At 37.7% G+C, this 20,425-nt stretch overlaps 1 protein-coding gene across 3 annotated transcripts in view; it reads left to right on the forward strand.

Moving 5' to 3' along the window:
* The window catches only part of ADAMTSL1 (ADAMTS like 1), a 984,547-nt gene that overhangs the window by 709,219 nt on the left and 254,903 nt on the right, over positions 1–20,425 (forward strand). For all 3 annotated transcript variants that reach the window (XM_017890111.1, XM_017890108.1, XM_017890110.1), the window contains 2 exons: positions 9,822–9,896; positions 13,436–13,593. In XM_017890111.1, coding sequence (XP_017745600.1) covers positions 9,822–9,896; positions 13,436–13,593 — 233 coding nt within the window. The remainder of the gene's footprint in view (positions 1–9,821; positions 9,897–13,435; positions 13,594–20,425) is intronic.

Below are 20,425 nucleotides of genomic sequence, written 5' to 3' on the forward strand. Positions count from 1 at the left end.
ATTCTTTTTTTTTTTTTTGAGGCGGAGTCTTGCTCTGTGGCCCAGGCTGGAGTGCAGTGGCCGGATCTCAGCTCACTGCAAGCTCCGCCCCCCGGGTTTACGCCATTCTCCTGCCTCAGCCTCCTGAGTAGCTGGGACTACAGGCGCCTGCCACCGCGCCCGGCTAATTTTTTGTATTTTTAGTAGAGACGGGGTTTCACCATGGTCTCGATCTCCTGACCTTGTGATCCACCCGCCTCGGCCTCCCAAAGTGCTGGGATTACAGGCGTGAGCCACCGCGCCCGGCCTAGTTTAAGCTTTTAATACTTAAAAATATGCTCTCAGACTGTGGCTTATACTGATGTGTGATGGCTATGGGTAAACATATTCTTGGACTATCATTCTACCTCAAAGATTTTGAGGTAAAGTACGCTTATAATAAAACACAGGCCTCTATGCTATAAAGTACAAAATACATATGGATTTTTTAAAGAAAGCACAAAACATTAAAGAAATTTCCACTTGCCCCTGGATGCTTCAGGCTATCCTCACAAGCCACTCAAGGATATATTCATTCAACAGCACATATTTAATGGGCACCTGCTATGTGCTGAGGAACTGTTCTAGGTGCTGGAAACACAGCACAGAACAAAACAGACAAAATCCATTTATCTTCATAGGAGCCATGGAAAAAACAAACCAGAGCAGGAGAACAGGAAATGGGTATAGGCTGCCAACCACGAGTGATGCAGGGGAGCTGCAATTTTCAGTATGTTAATAAAGAAAGGACTCACTGATAACATGGCATTTGAACAAGGATCTAAGGGAAGTGAAAAGAGGTCACCATGCAAAAGTCAGGGAGAAGAAAATTCTAGGATATATTTGGGATATATTTCAGGAAGAACAAAGAAGCCAGTGTGACTAAAATGAGATGAGTTTCAAAAAGGCTAGAGAAAATGATGTGAGGCAGGGGGAAGAACGGCACAGATATTGTGGGGTTTTGTAAGTCTGAATGAAATGGGAAGTCGTTGGAGGATTTTGAACAGAGGAATGAATTGATCAGATTTCTGCTATACTGAGAATAGACTGTAGTTGGAAAGACGTTACACTAAGCCAGGCCACAGATGACAGTGACTTGGACTGTACCAGTAGCTGTGGCAATGATGAGAAGTGATCCAATTCTAGATACACTGCACCTGTAGTTATTTATTTATTTCCTTCCCTCCTTCCCTCCTTCCTTTCTTTTCTTTCTCTCTCTCTCTTTCTCTCTCTCTCTCTTTCTTTCTTTCTCTTTCTTTTCTTTCTCTCTCTCTCTCTCTCTCTCTCTCTCTCTCTCTCTCTCTCTCTCTCTCTTTCTTTGAAACAGGGTCTCACTCTGTCTCTGAGGCTTCAGTGCAGTGGCACAATCACAGTTCAGCTCATTGCAGCCTTGACCTCCTGGACTCAGGTGATCCTCCCACTTCAGCCTCCCTGAGTAGCTGGGATTACAGGTGTGCACCACCACACCTGGCTAATTTTTGTGTTTTTAGTAGAGATGGGGTTTTGCCGTGTTGGCCAGGCTGGTCTCAAACTCATGGCCTCAAGTGATCTGCCCACCTTAACCTCCCAAAGTGTTGGGATTGCAGGTGTGAGCCATGGCACCTGGCCAGCATTTTATATTTTAGCCATTCTTATCAGTGAGTAGTGGTATCTCATACTTGTTTTTATTTGCATATTCCTAACGGCTAATAATGCTCACATCTTTTCATGTTTCATTAGCTTGCAATTGATGCTGTAACTAATTACCACAGACTAAGTGATTTAAAGCAACACAAATTTATTATTTTATGGTTCTGGGGGCGTCAGAAAACTGAAATAGGTTTCAGTGGGCTAAAAACAAGGTATTTGCAGAATTCAGCTCTGGAAGCATTCAGGGAGAATTTCTTTTTCTTCAATTTTGATTTTCCTGCTCCTGGAGCCTATGCACATTCTTTGGCATCTTCAAAGCCAGTAGCGTAGCATCTTCAGCTCTCTCTCTGACTCAAGCTTCCTCTTCTGCCTGCCTCTTGTATATTAAAGAATGTTTGTGATTACACTGAGTCCACTCAGATCATCCAGGATAATCGCTTAATTTTAGGGTCAGCTGATTAGCAATCTTAATTTCCCCTGCCCACATAATATCACACATTCACAGATTTAAGGACTTACTTAGCAGGAGAGAGGGATACATTAGTCTACTTACCATGGTGTGCTTTGTTCATCTTTTGCATAATGTCGTTTCAAGTCTTTTGCTCATTTTTAAAAAATGTGTTGCTTGACTTTCTCTTGTTGAGTTTTGGGAGTTCTTTACATGTTTTCTAGGTATAAGTCCTTTGTGGGATATTTGAATTGGAAGTATTTTCTCCATCATAGCTTTTTTCTTCAAAATTGCTTAAGGTTATCTTTCACAGAGCAAAAGCTTTTTATTTAGATGAAGACCAGGCTATCATTTTTTTCTTTTATGGCTCGTACTTTTAATGTCATGTCTAAGAACTTCTTGCCTAAGACCAGGACACAAAGATTTTCTCTTATGTTTTCTTGCAGAAATACATTTCACCTTTAGATCAGTGACCTATTTTCAGTTATTTTTAGTATAAGGTGTAAGTTTGACAGGTAGGTTGAAATTTTTTTCATATAGATGCCCAATTCTTCCAGTACCATTTGTTGAAAAGACAACCTTTTCTCTTTTGAATTGTATTTAAACCGTGTCAAAAATCTATTGCCATTTCCGTGTGGGTCTGTTTCTGGACTGTATTCTGATATGTGTCTGTCCCTTCATCAGTACTCCATTTTTTTTTATTACTGTGGCTTTAAGGTAAATCTTAAAATGAGGTAGTGTGATTTCTCCAACTTTATTCTTGTTTTCAAATTCATTTTGGCTATTCTATTCTGAGTCTTTGCCTTTCCATATAAATTTTACTACCTGCTTATCCATATCTACAAAAAGTCTTGCTGGGATTTTGTTGTGTTAATTCTACAGATTGATTTGGAGGGGGTAGGAATTGGCATCTTTACCATGTTAAGTCACTCAATCTGTAAGGTATGAGAATTTTATGTCTCTGTTTATTTAGGTCTTGTTTTATCTCTTTGATTAGCCTTTATTAGCTTTCAGCATGAAGATCGCATATACTTTAGTTAGATTTACACCTGCTGTATTTTTTTGTAACTATTGCAAATGCCATTATATTCTCTTTTTTAAAATTAGAGGTGGGGTTTCACTATGTTGCTCAGACTGAAGTTCAGTGGCTATTCACAGATGTAATGACAGCACACTACAGACCCACACTCAGCTCAAGTGATCTACCTGCCTCAGCCTCCCAAGTAGCTGGGACTGCAGGAGTTACTGTGCTTGGCTTGGCGTTGTATTCTTTGTTTCCATTTCCAATTATATATTGCTGGTTCATAGAAATATGGTTGATTTTTGTGTGTTAGCCATGTATTATGTAAACTTGATAAACTCACTCAATACCTGTGAGTTTTTTGGTAGATGACTGGGATTTTCTCAATAAACAATCATGTTGTTTGCAAATAAGAGTGGTTTTGCCTCTTTTCAATTTGTAAGCCACTCTTTTTTTTTTTTTTTTTTTTTGGAGTCTTATTGTACTGGCTACGCATGCAATACAATAGTGAATAGGAATGATGACAATGGAGATCCTTATCTTATTCCCAATCTTAAGAGGAAAGCGTTCAGTTTCTCACCATTGAGTATGATGTTAGCTGTAGGTTTTTATAAATGCCCTTTATCAGGTTGAGGAAGTTCCCTTCCTTTCCTGGTTTGCTGGAAGTTATTATCATGAAGGGATGATGAATTTTATTAAATTCTCTTTTACCTCAACTGACAAAATCGTGGTTTTTCTTTAGACTGTTATTGTGATGAATTACATTAATTGGTTTTTAAATAACCAACTTTGCATTTCTGGGATAAACTGTACTTGGTTATGCTGTATTATTCTTTATATAGATTTCTGGTTTGATTCGGCAGTATTTTGCTGAGGCTTTTTATCTGTGTTCATGAGAGATACTGGTCTGTCGTTTTCTTTTATGTATTTGTTTGGTGTTAGTATTAGCACAAAATGGCCTCAAATGATGAGTTGAGAAGTAAGAGACTGTATAGAATTGATGTTATTTCTTCTTTAAGTGGTTGGTACCATGCCCCAGTGAAATTTTCTGGATCTGGAGATTTATTTTTCAGTATGTGACCTTATGAACATAATGAATACCATTATAGTAACTATTTTAATGTCCATTCTGTGTTTGGATTGATTGATTTTTCACTTTAATATGTGCTGTATTTTTTTTTGTTTCTTTACATGCCTCGTATTTTTTGACTGGATGCAAATTTTACTTTTTTGAGTACTAGATATTTTTTTATTTCTATAAATATCCTTGAGCTGTGTTCTGGGAGCAGTTAAGTTACTGAAATCAGTTTGAACCTTTGGGGTCTTAAAATGTGGTAGACAGGACCAAAGCCATGTTTGGTCTAGAGCTAATTGCACCCTTTTACTGAGGCAGGACCTTTCTGAGTATACTACTCAATGTTCCATGACTTACAAAGTTTGTCACTTTGGCTGATGGGATAAGATACTATTCTCAGCCCTGTATGAGCACCATGTACTCTTCTCTATAATTCTTTTGTGTAGTTCTTACCCCAGGCCAGGTAATTTCCTCACACTTATGTATTGATTGCTATGCTGCTGGCTACTTTAAGGAAACCCTCTTGGGTCTCCAGAGTTGGCTTTCTGTATAGCTCTCTCCTTTCTGTTACTTTGTCCCAGAAATTCTAACTGTTTTGGTCTCCTTGGACTCTTGGCTTTGTCTCCTCAATTCAGGGAATCTACTAAGCTCTACCAGCCTTCCTACTTCCAAAGCTGTAGCCTGGGAACTCTATGAAGGCAGTGAGCTGAGGCAATGTTGGGCCTTATCTGATTTGTTTCCTGAGTGTACAGAATTGCTGCCCTTGTTTGCCTGATGTTCACTAACTTAAAAACCATGGTTTCATCTGACTTTTTAATTGTTTTAGGCAGAATATTAAATCTAGTTCCTGTTAGTTCATCTTTGTCAGAAGCAGAAGTCTTGGTGCTGGGCTCTCAATTCCACTCTGCAGTTACACAGAGCTAGCCAGCTTTTGACTCCTTCTGTGGCAATGTAGTTAAGCACCTCTAATTCTTCATCTCCCCTCAACCTCCACAGCCATTTGATTCCTAGAGGTTGAATGTGTTCCAATACTGTCTTAGAAGTTTCTCCCAAGCAGCTGACACTCATTTTGTGAGTCTGATACTGGCTGTTTTGATGTTATCACCTCTGCAGGCAAAGGTATCTATGTCAGGATTATTGTCTGAGTGAGAATATAAGATACTACTGATTGTGAGATGTATTCTGATTTCATATACGTTAAAGCATGAAAAGTTGTCCCTCTTGGAATCAATGAAATAGGGTATTTTGACAACAGAACTTTTTAACTGATTAGATATAAAGATGAAGTATAGGATGCCTCCAAGGTTTCTGGCCTAGGCAAATAGAAGGATGAAATTCTCCAGATGGGAATGAGGAGGGCATCTTGTTTGGCCTGTCCAGTATATATCTTCTATTGTGCAATTACAGATAAACCAGGGAGAAAATTGAAAGCCTCAGATGCTCAACTTCTTATTTTGTTGGATGTATTTTAAGAGTAATAAAACTGTCATGGAGATGTAAAATATACCATTTAAATCTCCTCAAGATTGGGAAACTATTTTTATATGTAGTCAATTGTATTTTTAAATGGCTCTTTCATTTTAAAATAAAATAAAATTTAGTATCAGCTCCATAGGCACAGAGGGAAGAGTCTTTAAAACATGAACTTATCAATGTATCTAAAAATAAGATAAACTCAGATATCAGAATAGGAAATTCTGTCTTTTCAAAATATTATCCTCATCACCTTCCTCTGATACAGCTGTCTATTACACAGAACATCCACATATGACAAGATTTTAAAACGGATATAAAATGTTCTGTATAGAAAGTTGTGTGATATACATATAGATAGATAATTTTTAAAGAATTCTCTGACGTACAAATCTTGGGAACAATTTTCTTGAGAAAAGACATTTGCAACCCATATCTATGAAATGATAGAATTTATGATTCCCATGGAAAGTTTGTCCGTTGAATGGAGAAAGGAATTATCTGGTATCTGGAGCAGATCATTTAGAATTGTTGATTAATAAGCTAGAAATATGTCCTGAAGACTGGCATCATGGTTCAGTCAACAAAGCCAGAATAGATTAGGGCAGATGCACTCGATCCTAGAACAGCGCGCCTTTGTAGGAAAGGGCACCCAGAGGAATGTGCAGCACGGTGGGAGAGGATGCGGCCCCTGCCTCGGCAGCTATACTAATGGCATTAATCACCAAGGAGGCAGGTGTTGCAAACAGATTGCTCTCACATCCTGAGAAATCGTAAACACCACTCTGTGCACAGCATTCTAATAGGTGCCAAGTAGATGCGTCTTCCAACCCATCCCAAATCCTTGAGGATTTATCAGCAAGTGAGACCATTATTAATACATAAACAACTCAAAAGTGGCTTTTTATGAACATGCAGAAAATGAAATTTTTAATTGTTTTTCCTATTTTGTTTTTTGTTAAAGTAAGAGTACTGTTACCTAAAGTATGTTCTAAGATATATCAGCTGATTTTAACAGATGACACACATAAGAAAAAGTTTTTATGCATAAACATCTTAGGTATACACTGGGTTAGATAGAGTGAAATGGGTTTCTTTGGTGCAGGGCTCCTAAAAAATGAATGAATGTGCTTCGGGAATTTCATCTGTGGGGTGTAGTATTTTGTATTTCCCCCATGTTTTATCTTAGATCCCTTTTTCAGGACCATCTTGTGGGGCTAGTGCTTTGTTTATCTTCGTCGCTGAAACCCTAGTACCTAGCATGGAGCCTGACACTAAAAGACCTTCAAAAAATATTTGTGGAATAAAGTAATGAATTTGCAGATTGTTTAATGACTTGCCAGGGGTCCATCAGCCCTTTTCAGAATAATATATAAGAGAAGGCTGTGGCTCTTCCTACTTCAGTGCCATGTGCTGCCAACTGCTAGTTTGTACCAGCCTGAGTTGTTTCATTTCTCTTTGACTAGGTGAGTGCAAGGGGCATCAGAAAATACTCTTTCACCTGGTCTACTTTCTCCATATACCCTCTTCCTCAACAACTTTCTGGGAGATTCTTCTCTTTTTGGGGAGCATGCAAATGCTACCACACCCTATCTTCTTTAGGGAACATACAGATATTACAGCATCAGCCAAAAGTTAGGATATTAATGTTCCACTGTATGGAATGCGAGTCACTTCCCAGCAGAGCAAGAGAGAGGCTGCATGAGTGTGTGTGGGTCACAAGACTGCTGCTGAGCATGGCAGGGCCAAACAGAAAGCTTTCCTTTTACTTGCACTTTATTTGACCTGTGGGTAAACAAAGACTTTCTATTTCTAGAAAGTGCCATTGTTTTAACTGCTTTGAGTTTCTTTTGCAAACTTAAAATGTCATGTCTTTATGCAAGGCATTTAAAGCTCTGTAGGCCCAGTCTTGGCCGGGTGGGGTGGCTCATTCCAGTAATCCCAGCACTTTGGGAGGCTGAGGTAGGTGGATCATGAGATCAGGAGTTCAAGACCAGCCTGGCCAAGATGGTGAAACCCCATCTCTACTAAAAATACAAAAATTAGCCGGGTGCGGTGGCAGGAGTCTGTAATCCCAGCTACTTGAGGCTGAGGCAGGAGAATCACTTGAACCCAGGGGGCAGAGGTTGCAGTGAGTCAAAATCGCAATCAAGCCACTGCACTCCAGCCTGGATAACAAAGTGAGACTCCATCTCAAAAAACAAACAAACAAAAAAAGCTCTGTAGGCCTATTCCTAACATTTTGTTGTTGTTGTTCCTTTTCTATGTTCCTGTTACACTTTTTTTCTGTTGTTGTTCTTATATACCACAAACTCTTAGCTCTCTGAATTTCAACAACATATGCCATTAAAAACAGCTATAAGATTTTAGCATGAGTGGAATATTCAACTTTGTAGAGAACTTGATAATATAACCTCTCCGAGGAAGGAATTGGGAGAATATGATTCTTCTTTCTCATTCAACAGGTAATGTGCTAGGGGCTTTGGAGAGTTGAAACGCAATAAAAAGTAGTTTTTCAGTCCCTGTCCTTTAAGAGATTTGGAGTAGAGGGAGGAAAATAATGTTTACAGATTACTTACTGTGTTCCAGGCTATACATCCATATATCTAGATTCATGTCTATATTTATATCTAGTAACAACAATAGTATAAGGCAAGTTTTGTTTTCCCTGTTTTACAACTGAGGAAACTTAAGATCAGAGAAGTCAGGTAACTTCTGAGATTCACTAATTTAAACTAAATTCTCCTAAAGATAGGATGATAATATTAAGGTTCAGAGAAGTTGAGTAAGAATTGGGATTCTCTTATTTAACCTAAATCCTTCCAATGATAGGATAATTATGTACACTATTAAAAAAAATGTCTGAACAGGTCAGGTGCAGTGGCTTACCTGTGCAATCCCAGCACTTTGGGAGGCCAAGGCAGGTGGATCTCATGAGTTCAGGAGTTCAAGAAAAGCCTAGGCAACATGGCAAAACCACATCTCTACAAAATTACAAAAATTATCTAGGCATAGTGGTGTGCACCTGTAGTCCCAGCTACTTGGGGTGCTGAAGTAGGAGGATCTCTTGAGCCCGGCAAGCTGAGGCTGCAGTGAGCTGTGATCACGCCACTGCACTCCAGTCTGGGTGACAAAGCGAGACCCTATCTCAAAAGAATAATAATAATAATAAGGGCCTGGCGCGGTGGCTCACGCCTGTAATCCCAGCACTTTGGGAGGCTGAGGTGGGCAGATCATGAGGTCAGGAGTTCGAGACCAGCCTGGCCAACATGGTGAAACCCCATCTCTACTAAAAATACAAAAATTAGCCAGGTGTGGTGGTAGGTACCTGTAATCCTAGATACTTGGGAGGCTGAGGCAGAAGAATTGCTTGAACCCGGGAAGCAGAGGTTGCATTGAGCCAAGATGGTACCACTGCACTCCAGCCTGGGCAACAGAGCGGGACGGGACACCTAAAAAAAAAAAAAAAAAAAAAAAAAAAAAAATATATTATTTATATAAAATATATTATATATATATAGTGAAAGAAATCCATTATAAAGTGTATCTGTGGTTCAGTCAATTTCTAAAAAAATATTTTTAAATAGAGTGTGTGTAGAGAAATGTTAAGAAACATTTGTGGGGTACGCACTACATATAGTTTTAGGGATAGATATTGTGAAGGATATTTAAGAACTAGAAGGCATGATTTCTGCCCCTGGGGTGTTCAGAGTATACAAATATATCTTCCCTTTCTCTTATCTGTTCTACTCATCCAAGATACTCTGCTGGAGAGTAGTCCAGATTTTGATGTAATAAATTCATCCTTTGAACATTAGACTTTATTTTTATGTTTTAATTCAGCACAAGTGTTTTTGATCATATAAGACCAGATTTTAAAATCAAAATGAAAACTCGCAAACTAATTTTTCAGTATATCAAAATTCCTATGTTTTAAAAGGCCACATCCTCCAGGAGTTAACTAGTGACTAGCATCTTTGGCATATTTTATTTTGAGGAAAGTGAAAATGTTGATTCCTAAATAATGGCCTTCACATTTCAAACACTTTAAAAAACCGTAATTTTTAAGGTATGTAAGTCAGTGCCTTTATTTAGAAGGCGATCAGTAATTTTGTGTCAAGTGACGTGCTTTAAGATTTCGCTTTGTCTCTCTCTAGCGGATGACGCTGTGGTTGCGATTCCCTATGGAAGCAGACATGTTCGCCTTGTCTTAAAAGGTCCTGATCACTTGTGTAAGTAACTCCGTTGTTTTCCTTTGGGAATTGAGAATTGTAGTCATTATTATTTATTTTGTGTTCCCAGAAAAGATTAAAACACAAGAATACACATCTTTCTACTCTATCATAATATGATATTTTGAGTGCTTCTGTTTATCTTTTAGCTGCCTGATGAGATGGCAGAAAGCCCTGTGGTAATTATCTTTAACCACAGTCATCCTGAAAAATACAAAATAGATGCTCCCAATGGGTTGTTCATGGGTTAAGCGCATGTTTATGCTCTTGTGAGTATTATATCTCATTCCCTCTCTTCTTCCTTTCCAATCTCAATCTTTTTTGCCTTCCCTCTCCTTTTTTCTTCTTTCTTCTAACCTCCTTCTCTCTTCTTCATTCATTCTCTTTTTCTACCTACTTTCATGTTTCATTACTTCATCAATCCAGAGGAACATAGAAACACCAAACAACCTTAACACTGTAGCATTTAAAGAAAACCATCATGGTGTAATTAAGCATCCCATGTATTAAAGAAAAATTCAGGGCCCTCATATCTTAAAGAAAGCTACTGGGATTCAGGATTAAATGGTAATCATAACCCCAAAGATCAAATGGCAGCATGGCCCCTCCAGGATTTGTGCAAAAATTGATCTTCAATCATGCCAAGGCAGCAGTACAGAGCCACCTATTTCTTATTATTTAGTGTTGTTTAGATACAGAGCTGTAAATTACAGGAAGAAAATTATAGGCTATAAACAAAGAAAAGGATGAGAGGGGATATGATAGCATTTTCTGTAAAATTCAATTTCACTGAAAGACTTCACTTCAGTTGGTTCCTTGAGCATTTCTGATCTCCTCCACTGTGATTGTTCCTGGGTTTCCACAAGGCCATCTATCATCTGTCCTTTCTCCCCTCCCACACAAATGTCTGTGAAACCAATTTAGATAGCAAGCATTATTTTTTAGTAATTGGATTATGAATGAAATCATGCTAAAAAGGCAAACAAGAGGAAGACAAATTGAAGCCCATAAAGGTCAAGATCGCCTACAGTAGTCTTTCTAAAACTAAAAATAAATACATTTCATGGAAGAGGTGGGATTTGAAAGGCCATGTGAAGTAAAAGAATAAGTAAGGTACAGTTCAGGCAAAACCAAAAAATGCTGATAAGTCACCTTCTATGTATTCAAGTTTGTTTCTAATCCTGAACAACCCTGTAAAATATGGTGTTCACATGTGAAAAGATAATGTATGTGTGTGTATTATTACCATTCAAATGATTCATTTTTCCCCATTTGAGAATTGGAGAGGGCTAACTTCTAATGTAACAACCCCACTCAAAAGCAGTACTTTTGTGAGCAGTAACAGATACTGGAATAAAATATTCAGGCCAATGTCATCACCAAGTGGGGGACTGACTCTTCATTGCAGAAGAAAGAACCCATAGGAATAGATTTAAGGGGAATTTTTTTTTTTTTTTTTTTTTTTTTTTGAGACGGAGTCTCGCTCTGTTGCCCAGGCTGGAGTGCACTGGCGGGATCTTAGCTCACTGCAAGCTCCGCCTCCCAGGTTTACACCATTCTCCTGCCTCAGCCTCCCGCATAGCTGGGACTACAGGTGCCCGCCACCTTGCCCGGCTAGTTTTTTGTGTTTTTTAGTAGAGACGGGGTTTCACCGTGTTAGCCAGGATGGTCTCAATCTCCTGACCTCGTGATCCGCCCATCTCGGCCTCCCAAAGTGCTGGGATTACAGGCTTGAGCCACCACGCCCGGCCGTGGAAATTTATTTTTATAAATGTATTAGTCTCCTAGATTTCCTAATTATGTGATCACAAAGAAGCTGAAGAATTGGCCTTGTCTGATTTAATTATCCTAAAGATTTGATGAAAAGCAAACTGGAATCTGCTTTTCTCTCCCAACGAACATACTATTGGTAGCATACGTATAACTAAATCATTTTTCCTTGTGTGTTCTTTTTTTGTATTTGAAATATAATTCAGCAAAATGAATGTGGGAGTAAAGGATACCCTGCTTCTCTTGTAGCTCTTTTGCCCTTCATTCCAGAAGCTGGTATAGTGCAAAATCAACCTTAAATATTTTGGTCCAAAGCAGAATAAGATGAGGCGATCTAGTCTGCCCCCTTGGCTCATCTTTAATTAGATGTACCTTGAGAAGGACAGCTGTAAGCCTCTTGATAAAATGGAATTAGAAGCTCAGATCAGGCCTACAACTGCAAGATTTTTCTAAAACTAAGTTAATTGATGTCCTAGAAATATTTCTGCAAGTGCCTGTGAGGCAGTTTGAGGAATGAAGGCTAGAGGAAGGAGATTTAGTGCAGTTGCTTTCCCCTATGACAACAACTGTGATTTCCTCCGTCCAATATTCCCTTGATGTGCCCTATATTCTTCGGTGGGATCCCCTCTGTTCTGAGGAAAGGGAATGAAGTCTGGCTTACTCTAGAAGAAGGGCTCCACAGACTTCATCTGAGAGTCACTGGGCATTTAATTGAAGACCAAGATTTTCCAGCTGTTGATATTCCTTGCAGTAGAGAACTACAAGTAGACCACCTCTACAATAATGTAATACAAGTATCTAGGTACTTGAGTGCCTCCACAGACCTTAAAATTGTTTTAGCCCAGAGCCCCATCCAAGCACTCCCATTTTTCTGCTGAAGAATCTTTGCCAAAACCAAACGTTCTTGTCGAGTTTTGGAAACCATTAGCCTTAGTACATCCATCTTTCTTCATGCAACACAACAGACAGTTATTCTAAATCACTCCTCAGTGGCATGAGAACTTAGTCTTCTCTGAATCACACATCATAATTACCATCATCCCCAGCATGCTCTGATTTTCTACAACAAAATATGCTTCATAGGCTTTGTCACTGGCCAAATCTGGATTTGAATGCTCCAGCAATAAAGGTTTTTTTTTCTATCTTAAGCACTTATGAAATATCTTATATTTGCATAAAGCTAAACTAAGTATCAAAATGAATTTTAAAGAGAGAATACTGAAAATGATAGCTCCTGTTCTTATGTGACTATTGTTTCTTCATTTTGAGCAATAGCATCAGTGCAGTAAGTAACCAGAAAGTATAAACACAGGTTAATGCACTAATATAAAGTCATACAGGTACTGAGGCAACTCAGAGATACACCCTGGATCTTGTAGAGCAAAAAGAAAACTGAAGAGTATCCTAGGCTGAGGGTCATCAAGATTGTAGTCAAAAAGAGATGTATGAGAATTGGTTTACTCAAAAGAATAGGGTTGCAGTAAAGTAGGGTGCCCAAATAATGTCATCTGGAGAGTCAAAGATTTTTTTGACAGGAACCCTTGAATGCCTGGCTAATGACTTTTAAAATAATTTCAATTGCAGCATAAATTCCTATATGACTCAGCAGTGCCTATATATTTTGTTGATATCACAGTTTCAATTTTGTCAGTCATATAAAGAATGATGTGTCTCCCTTACCTAGCTCTAAACATTGTTGCATGAAATGTGCTTGCCTGTGGTTGCCCCAGGAACATCTTTCTCTCATCTTCATATGTTTGATTATGTAGATCTGGAAACCAAAACCCTCCAGGGGGCTAAAGGTGAAAACAGTCTCAGCTCCATAGGAACTTTTCTTGTGGACAATTCTAGTGTGGACTTCCAGAAATTTCCAGACAAAGAGATACTGAGAATGGCTGGACCACTCACAGCAGATTTCATTGTCAAGGTGAGCCCAATTTAGATACTTCCTTTTCAAGCCACGTCCAAACTGATGTTACTTATAATTTCCTGAGCAGAGAGAGACTTTAGGTTCTGACATATGTTTGGAAAGCCTGTTTGTCACCCAGGAAATGTTTAATCTGAGGGTGTTGAGCTAGCTGCATCCTGGACTTTATGAGAACATATGATATTTTAAGGTCATAGGAAATCTTTATTATATAATTAATACAATCTTTGTTATATAATTAATAAAATTACCCCACCTAAGAAGCCAATGTATCGTAAGTTGGTGGCTATAGATTGTTTTTAAAATAGTTTGGATACAGTCGTTGACTTATATAGGCTATCCTCAATAAAAGAGAAAAACAAACCGATTATCCACAGACTTGGTCAACTCATCATGCTTTCCAATGGCAAGTTCTGTTTTCTTTTGCACTGGCAAGAAAACTAAGTTGTTTCCTTCTATCAGAGCTTCCCTACTCTTCAAGGTAATATAAAACACATTGCTGGAAGCTACATGCACATTCTGCTGGAAAAATGTACACACTAGAAGAACATTTGGGAATCACAATAAAATAAAACATATTTTTTCCTTCAGTAGGTCAGGAGGACCTGAAGGATTTCAGCTGTAAAGCTGTAAAACTTGTAATGTGTCCAGGACTCCATAAATTTTTCATCATGGGACCTGGAGCCAGAGGACATTTGATTTAAGCTAAAGCTTGATGACCCCATGGCAGCTGGAAGTAAGAATGCATATAGAAAAATACAATAGGCAGTAAGGTTGGAGGGAGAAAGCTTCCAGAATACTGTCCTCCGTCTCCATCTGCATGGTAGTTCTCTTTAATCCAGTCCAGACACCAGCCACATGAACGTGAGCAAGAAGCTACAAGCCATCAGAGGTAGCTCACTATAGAAATGATGCTGTAGGTAGTTAAATGATTTCCGTTAAGCAAGAAAATCCAGTAAAGAAGTGAAAGATGTCTTTATTCTTTGAAGCCCTTGGAGTACCATTAAATAGACCATGTATACTATAGTAATTTCCCTAGTGGCCTTGTGAGAGTTAATACACATACTGAAATTATGTAACTGGATTCAAGCAATATTACTTACATTGGAACAGCTCACAGCATTGTCAAATGTGTTACATCTATCCAGTTGCCTTCTGCACCTCACCACTTGGATAATAGGCACAACAAGCCCAACATGCCTAAGTTTAACTTGAGCCCCAGATACCTGCTTTAACATCTTTATTTTTTTAGTCTTACAAATTAAGACACTGTCTACCCAGGCAAGTGAGAAACCTTTGATTCACCCTGATTTTCCCTTCTATGTGCCGTCAGTCAGGCTTCATCCAAACTGTCTCTCAACATTGGTTTTTCTCCTCCATCCTTGCTGCCACTGTGTTAGCACAGGCCTTTACATTTTGTCATCTGAACTAGTACCATGGACCCTGAGCTAGTTTCCCAGCCTCTGATTTCATTGCCTATGTTACCTTCAGAGTGCATTTCCTAAAACCCCTTCCCTAATTCTTCATAACCCCTCACCTTCACTCATTGCCTCTAGGTTAGAAGACAAATCCATAGCACAGCATCTGTTACTCTCATTTAGCTGGATTGTGCCCACCTTTCCAACCTCACCTTGGACTTTACCCCTTCTGTTTCAGCCCTGAATGTTGGGCAGGTCCCCCAGCACCTTACACTCTCATAACTCATTACCTTTGCAGGATGCTGTGCCCTCTACCTGGAATGCTCTTATCGTGTCTTCTTCCATTCTCTTCACTACCTCTTACTTCTTCAAGATCTCCTCCTTCTAGGAGTATTCTTTGACTCTACCCCAAATTTCTGTCTGTATCTCCCCACTTCTGTGTTCCTTGAGGGAAGAAACTGAATTGTGTTTGTCTTCATATCTCCGTGAGAAGAACCCAATAAGCACTAACAAGTGCTGGATGAATAAAGAATTTTTGCCACACAACAATTGTTTAAATAGAGCAGATGCTGACATCTCTATTATACCCACAAGGAAACTTAGCTTCAGGAAATTTGAGTGACTTGCCTGAGTTCACACTGATGGGAAGCCAGCACTGAAAATCACATCTCTTTACTTCTGGTCCAGAACGCTTTCAATAGTTTGTGTTGCTTCTAAGAGAGAGTATACATCTTTTTCTTCAGTGTTTCATTAGAAAACACTGGGAATCAAATAAATGTAAAGTTATTCTAAGATAGATTGTGTGATTCTTAAATTAATTTACTTAAACTTTAAAATGAGCCAGATAATTGAAGTATATAGAGAAAAAAAAAGAAAATGATCTTTTTTCTAGTACTTCATAATGAAACAATTTTTTCATCCCTAATTTTCGTCAGAGAAATAGCTGAAAATAAGATATTACTATTGATTATTATTTTCATGATTTAAGTATTACAATTATATATATATCATATGAATTAAGCTTTCAGTAGCATTCAAAGTATAGTCTCTTTTACATCATGTATATAACACACATATATAGTTGATTAATCAAATCCTCTTTATAGATTTAAATGGCCATTTACTCAAGTCTCAAACGAATCTCACCTTGATAAGCGTCATTAGAAACACTGAAATCCATCTTCACAATAAGCAAAATAGCATCCTCCTTGAGATGAGGTCATTACCCTGGCGATCCGGTGGTATGAAGTCAGGTGACTCAGAAAGTGGAATAAACCAAACATAGAGCAGAAAGCCATCAGTGTGGTGCTTACACAGAGGCCATGAGTATCTGGTTCTTCACAGAGAGCTGTCCAATGGCTACTTGAAGATTTTTTTTTTAAGGCATGGAAGGATTTTATTTTTGAGATGTGGACATGTCTCTTAAAACAGTCTAATTGAAACAAGTTCTCTTTTATTTTTTATTAATTAATTTTTTATTGACAAGTAAAAACTGTATATTCATCATATACATGTTTTCAAATATGTATACTTTGTGGAACAGCTGAACTGAGCTAATTAATATATGTATTACTTCACATATTTATCAATTTTTTTTAGTATACTTTAAGTTCTAGGGTACATGTGCACAATGTGCAGGTTTGTTACATATATATACATGTGCCATGTTGGTGTGCTGCACCCATTAACTCATCATTTACATTAGGTATATCTCCTAATGCTATCCCTCCCCACTCCCCCAACCCCACGACAGGCCCTGGTATGTGATGTTCCCCTTCCTGTGTCCAATTGATCTCATTGTTCAATTCCCACCTATGAGTGAGAACATGCAGTGTTTGGTTTTCTGTTCTTGCGATAGTTTGCTGAGAATGATGGTTTCCAGCTGCATCCATGTCCCAACAAAGGACAGGAATTCATCCTTTCTTATGGCTGCATAGTATTCCATGGTGTATATGTGCCACATTTTCTTAATCCAGTCTGTCATTGATGGACATTTGGGTTGGTTCCAAGTCTTTGCTATTGTGAATAGTGCCACAATTAACATACGTGTGCATGTGTCTTTATAGCAGCATGATTTATAATCTTTTGGGTATATACCCAGGAATGTGCTGAGAACACTTAAAATCTATCTCTTGGCAATTTTCACAAATACAATACATTGTTATTAACTGCAGCCACCATGTTGTAGGTAGATCTCTTGAACTTATTCCTCCTAACTGAAATTTCGTATCTTTTGACCAACATTTCCCCCACAATTTACTTCCACCCCAACCTCCTGGCAGCCAACATTCTACTCTGTGTTTCTATTGGGTCAATTGTTTTAGATTGGACATAGAAATATTATTAATATCACACAGTATTTGTCTTTCTGGGCCTAGCTTATTTCATTTAACATAGTGTTCTCCAGGTTCACCCACATTGTCAAAATGACAGGATTTTCTTTTTTTTTTTAAGGCTGAATAGTATTCCATTGTGCATATATACTATGTTTTGTTAATCTGTCTGTTGATGAACACCTAGGATGATTTCACATCTTGGCTATTGTGACTAGTGCCACAGTGAACACAAGAGTGTAGATATCTCTTCAACATACTGATTTCATTTCCTTTGAATATATACCCAGGAGTGAGATTGCTGGATCATATGGTAGTTCTATTTTTCAAATTTTTTAAGAAATCTTTATACTGTTTTCTACAATGGCTGAATCAATTTACATTCCCAACTATAGTATCCAAGGGTTCCCTTTTTCTCTACATCCATGCCAACACCCATCTTTTGGCTTTTTGATAATGGCAATTCTGTTAGGTGTAAGGTGATATCATAGTATTGAATGCCTTTTCCTGATGATTAATGATGTTGAATATTTTAAAATATGCTTGTTGGCCATTTGTATGTCTTCTTTTGAGAAAAATCTATTCAGATCCTTTGTTCATTTTTCAGTCAGATTGTTTTCTTGCTATTGAGTTGTTTGAGTTTCTTGTATATTTTGGATATTAACCCCTTATCAGATGTGTGATTTGCACATTTTTTTTTTCCATTCTGTACGTTGTCTCTTCACTCTGTTGATTGTTTCCTTCACCGTGCAGAAGCTTTTTCTATTTTTGCTTTTGTTGCCTGTACTTTGGGATCATATTCCAAAAATTGCCCAGACTAATTGAAGTTTGTCAGTATGTTTTCTTCTAGTAGTTTTATAGTTTCAGGTCTTACATTTAAGTCTTTAATCCATTTTAAGTTGATTTTTGTGTATAGTGTGAGATACGGGTCTGATTTCATTCTTCCACATATGGAAGTTTTTCCAAACACCGCTGTCCTTTTCTCAGCAACTTTGTCAGAAAATCAATTGACCTTAAATTTGTGGATTAATGTCTGGGCTGTCTTCTGTTTAATTGGTCTATGTGTTTGTTTTTAGACTGGTACCATGGTGTTTTGATTACTATAGGTTTTCAGTAGATTTTGAAATCAGGTTGTATGATGCCTTTAGCCTTTTTCTTTTTTATTCTAGAATACTTTGGCTATTTGGGGTATTTTGTGGTTCCATTTTAATTTTAGGGGTTTTTTTCTATTTCTGTGAAAAATGTTATTGGAATTTTCATGGAGATTGCATTAAATCTGTAGATAGTGTTGGGTAGTATGGACATTTAACAATATTAATTATTTCAATTCATGAACATAGGATATCTTTCCATTAATTTGTGTTTCTTCAATTTTTTCATCAATGTTTTATAGTTTTCAGTCTTTCACTTTCTTGATTAAATTTACTCCTAAATCTTGGGGGTTTTTGGTAGCTATTATAAATGGGATTGTTTCCTTAATTTCTTTTTTGAATGGTTTGTTATTAGTGTATAGAAATGCTATTGATGTTTATATGTTGATTTTTTTATCCTGCAACTTTACTGAATTTATTGATTAGTTCTAACAGTTCTTTGGTGGATGCATTATATATTAATTTAAGCACCACATTACTTTTTGAAAAAGATATGTAGGAATCAGAATGGCCACTTGTCAGTATCTCCATGAAATTTTATTGCCAAAATACCGTTTTTGTTTCTTAAGGAAAAGATTTTTTTGTGCAAAAGGAAGAGTTTCTGACAGTGAGCAATTGTTATATATTGCCCTTGGTTCCAAAATAACGTTTTGTAATATCCTTCTCTTGCCACCTTTAAAACTGGACTGAATTCTCATCTTGCTTCCTAGAGGAGCATTTCTTCTAAAAATTTTAAGCTTGTTTCGTTGGCTCTACATACATTTTGACAATGCCAGTTTAGTGTGGTAGAATAGATAATCTGATGCTTACTGGGTGTGTGACCTCAAGGATATTGCTTTGCCTCCTTGAACCTGTTTACTCCTTTATGCAATGGTAATAAAATACTCCTCACTCCTGAAGGAGCCCTTGTGGGGGATTAAATGAGATAATGTGTATAAAAGTGGATAGATCCCAATTATTTACTTTCCATCTTTTTGAAACACTTTAACTTTCAGTCAAACAAATCACTATACTCTATCTAAACAACAGCAGGAAGCTGCTTTGCTGAAGATGGTGAAAGGCTGATGCATTTACCAGTGATATACCCAGGAACAATTTGGCAGATGTAGCCATTAAGATAAATGGCTATGAGAGCAGACTGGCGGTGACATCTGTCAGTACATTAATTATTAGAGGTGATCTGGCCATCATCTGGATAACTGGCTGGCTTAGTATCCCCTGCCTCCCTTACCATGTGCATCTTTTCTGAAGCTGCAGACCCAAGGAAAGAGAATGACTTTCCCAGGTAGAAGAGTCCTTCTCAGTCATAGGTCCATTCTTCATTAGAACCTCCAACTCAGCTCTACCTGTAAAAGCAGCTAAGATATTTTGGTACATATTCTGGTTTTGCCCATTTGAAAGATCTCTGCAGAAAGCCAGATTAGACAGAGAAGAAAGTCATTGATAAGTATCTAAGCTACAAAAGTAGCAGAAACACACAACAGAAGAGAAAACAATAGCATACTCAGAGCTAAGAGCACTAACTCATAATTCATGCACTGATAACGAGAGAACACTTATTTCCTGCAGAGGACAATTTTAAAAAGGTATTGCATTTCTATAGTTGGAAAATTTGGTTAGGAAGATTGGCATCATTCCAATTGTTACCAAAATAGCATCTTTGAGAATTCTAAGGGAACAGAAACTTTGTGATTTTTACTTGTATTAGTTAGAATATTAGGCAAAGACGATGCCTTCATATTTTGTTCTAGACAGCCTTGAACATAACCTTGCATACAATTCAGGATACAAAACTTGTTTTTATTATAAGAGGAAACAATACAAGGAGTCTGGAGAGAAATCCCATGTGCAAAATAATGGGAATTTACTTTATTAAGTTTATTAAATTATATATATAATATATAATTATATACATATAATTATATATTAT

The sequence above is a fragment of the Rhinopithecus bieti genome, unplaced genomic scaffold (assembly GCF_001698545.2).
Source record: "Rhinopithecus bieti isolate Rb0 unplaced genomic scaffold, ASM169854v2 scaffold_17667, whole genome shotgun sequence".
NCBI lineage: Eukaryota > Metazoa > Chordata > Mammalia > Primates > Cercopithecidae > Rhinopithecus > Rhinopithecus bieti.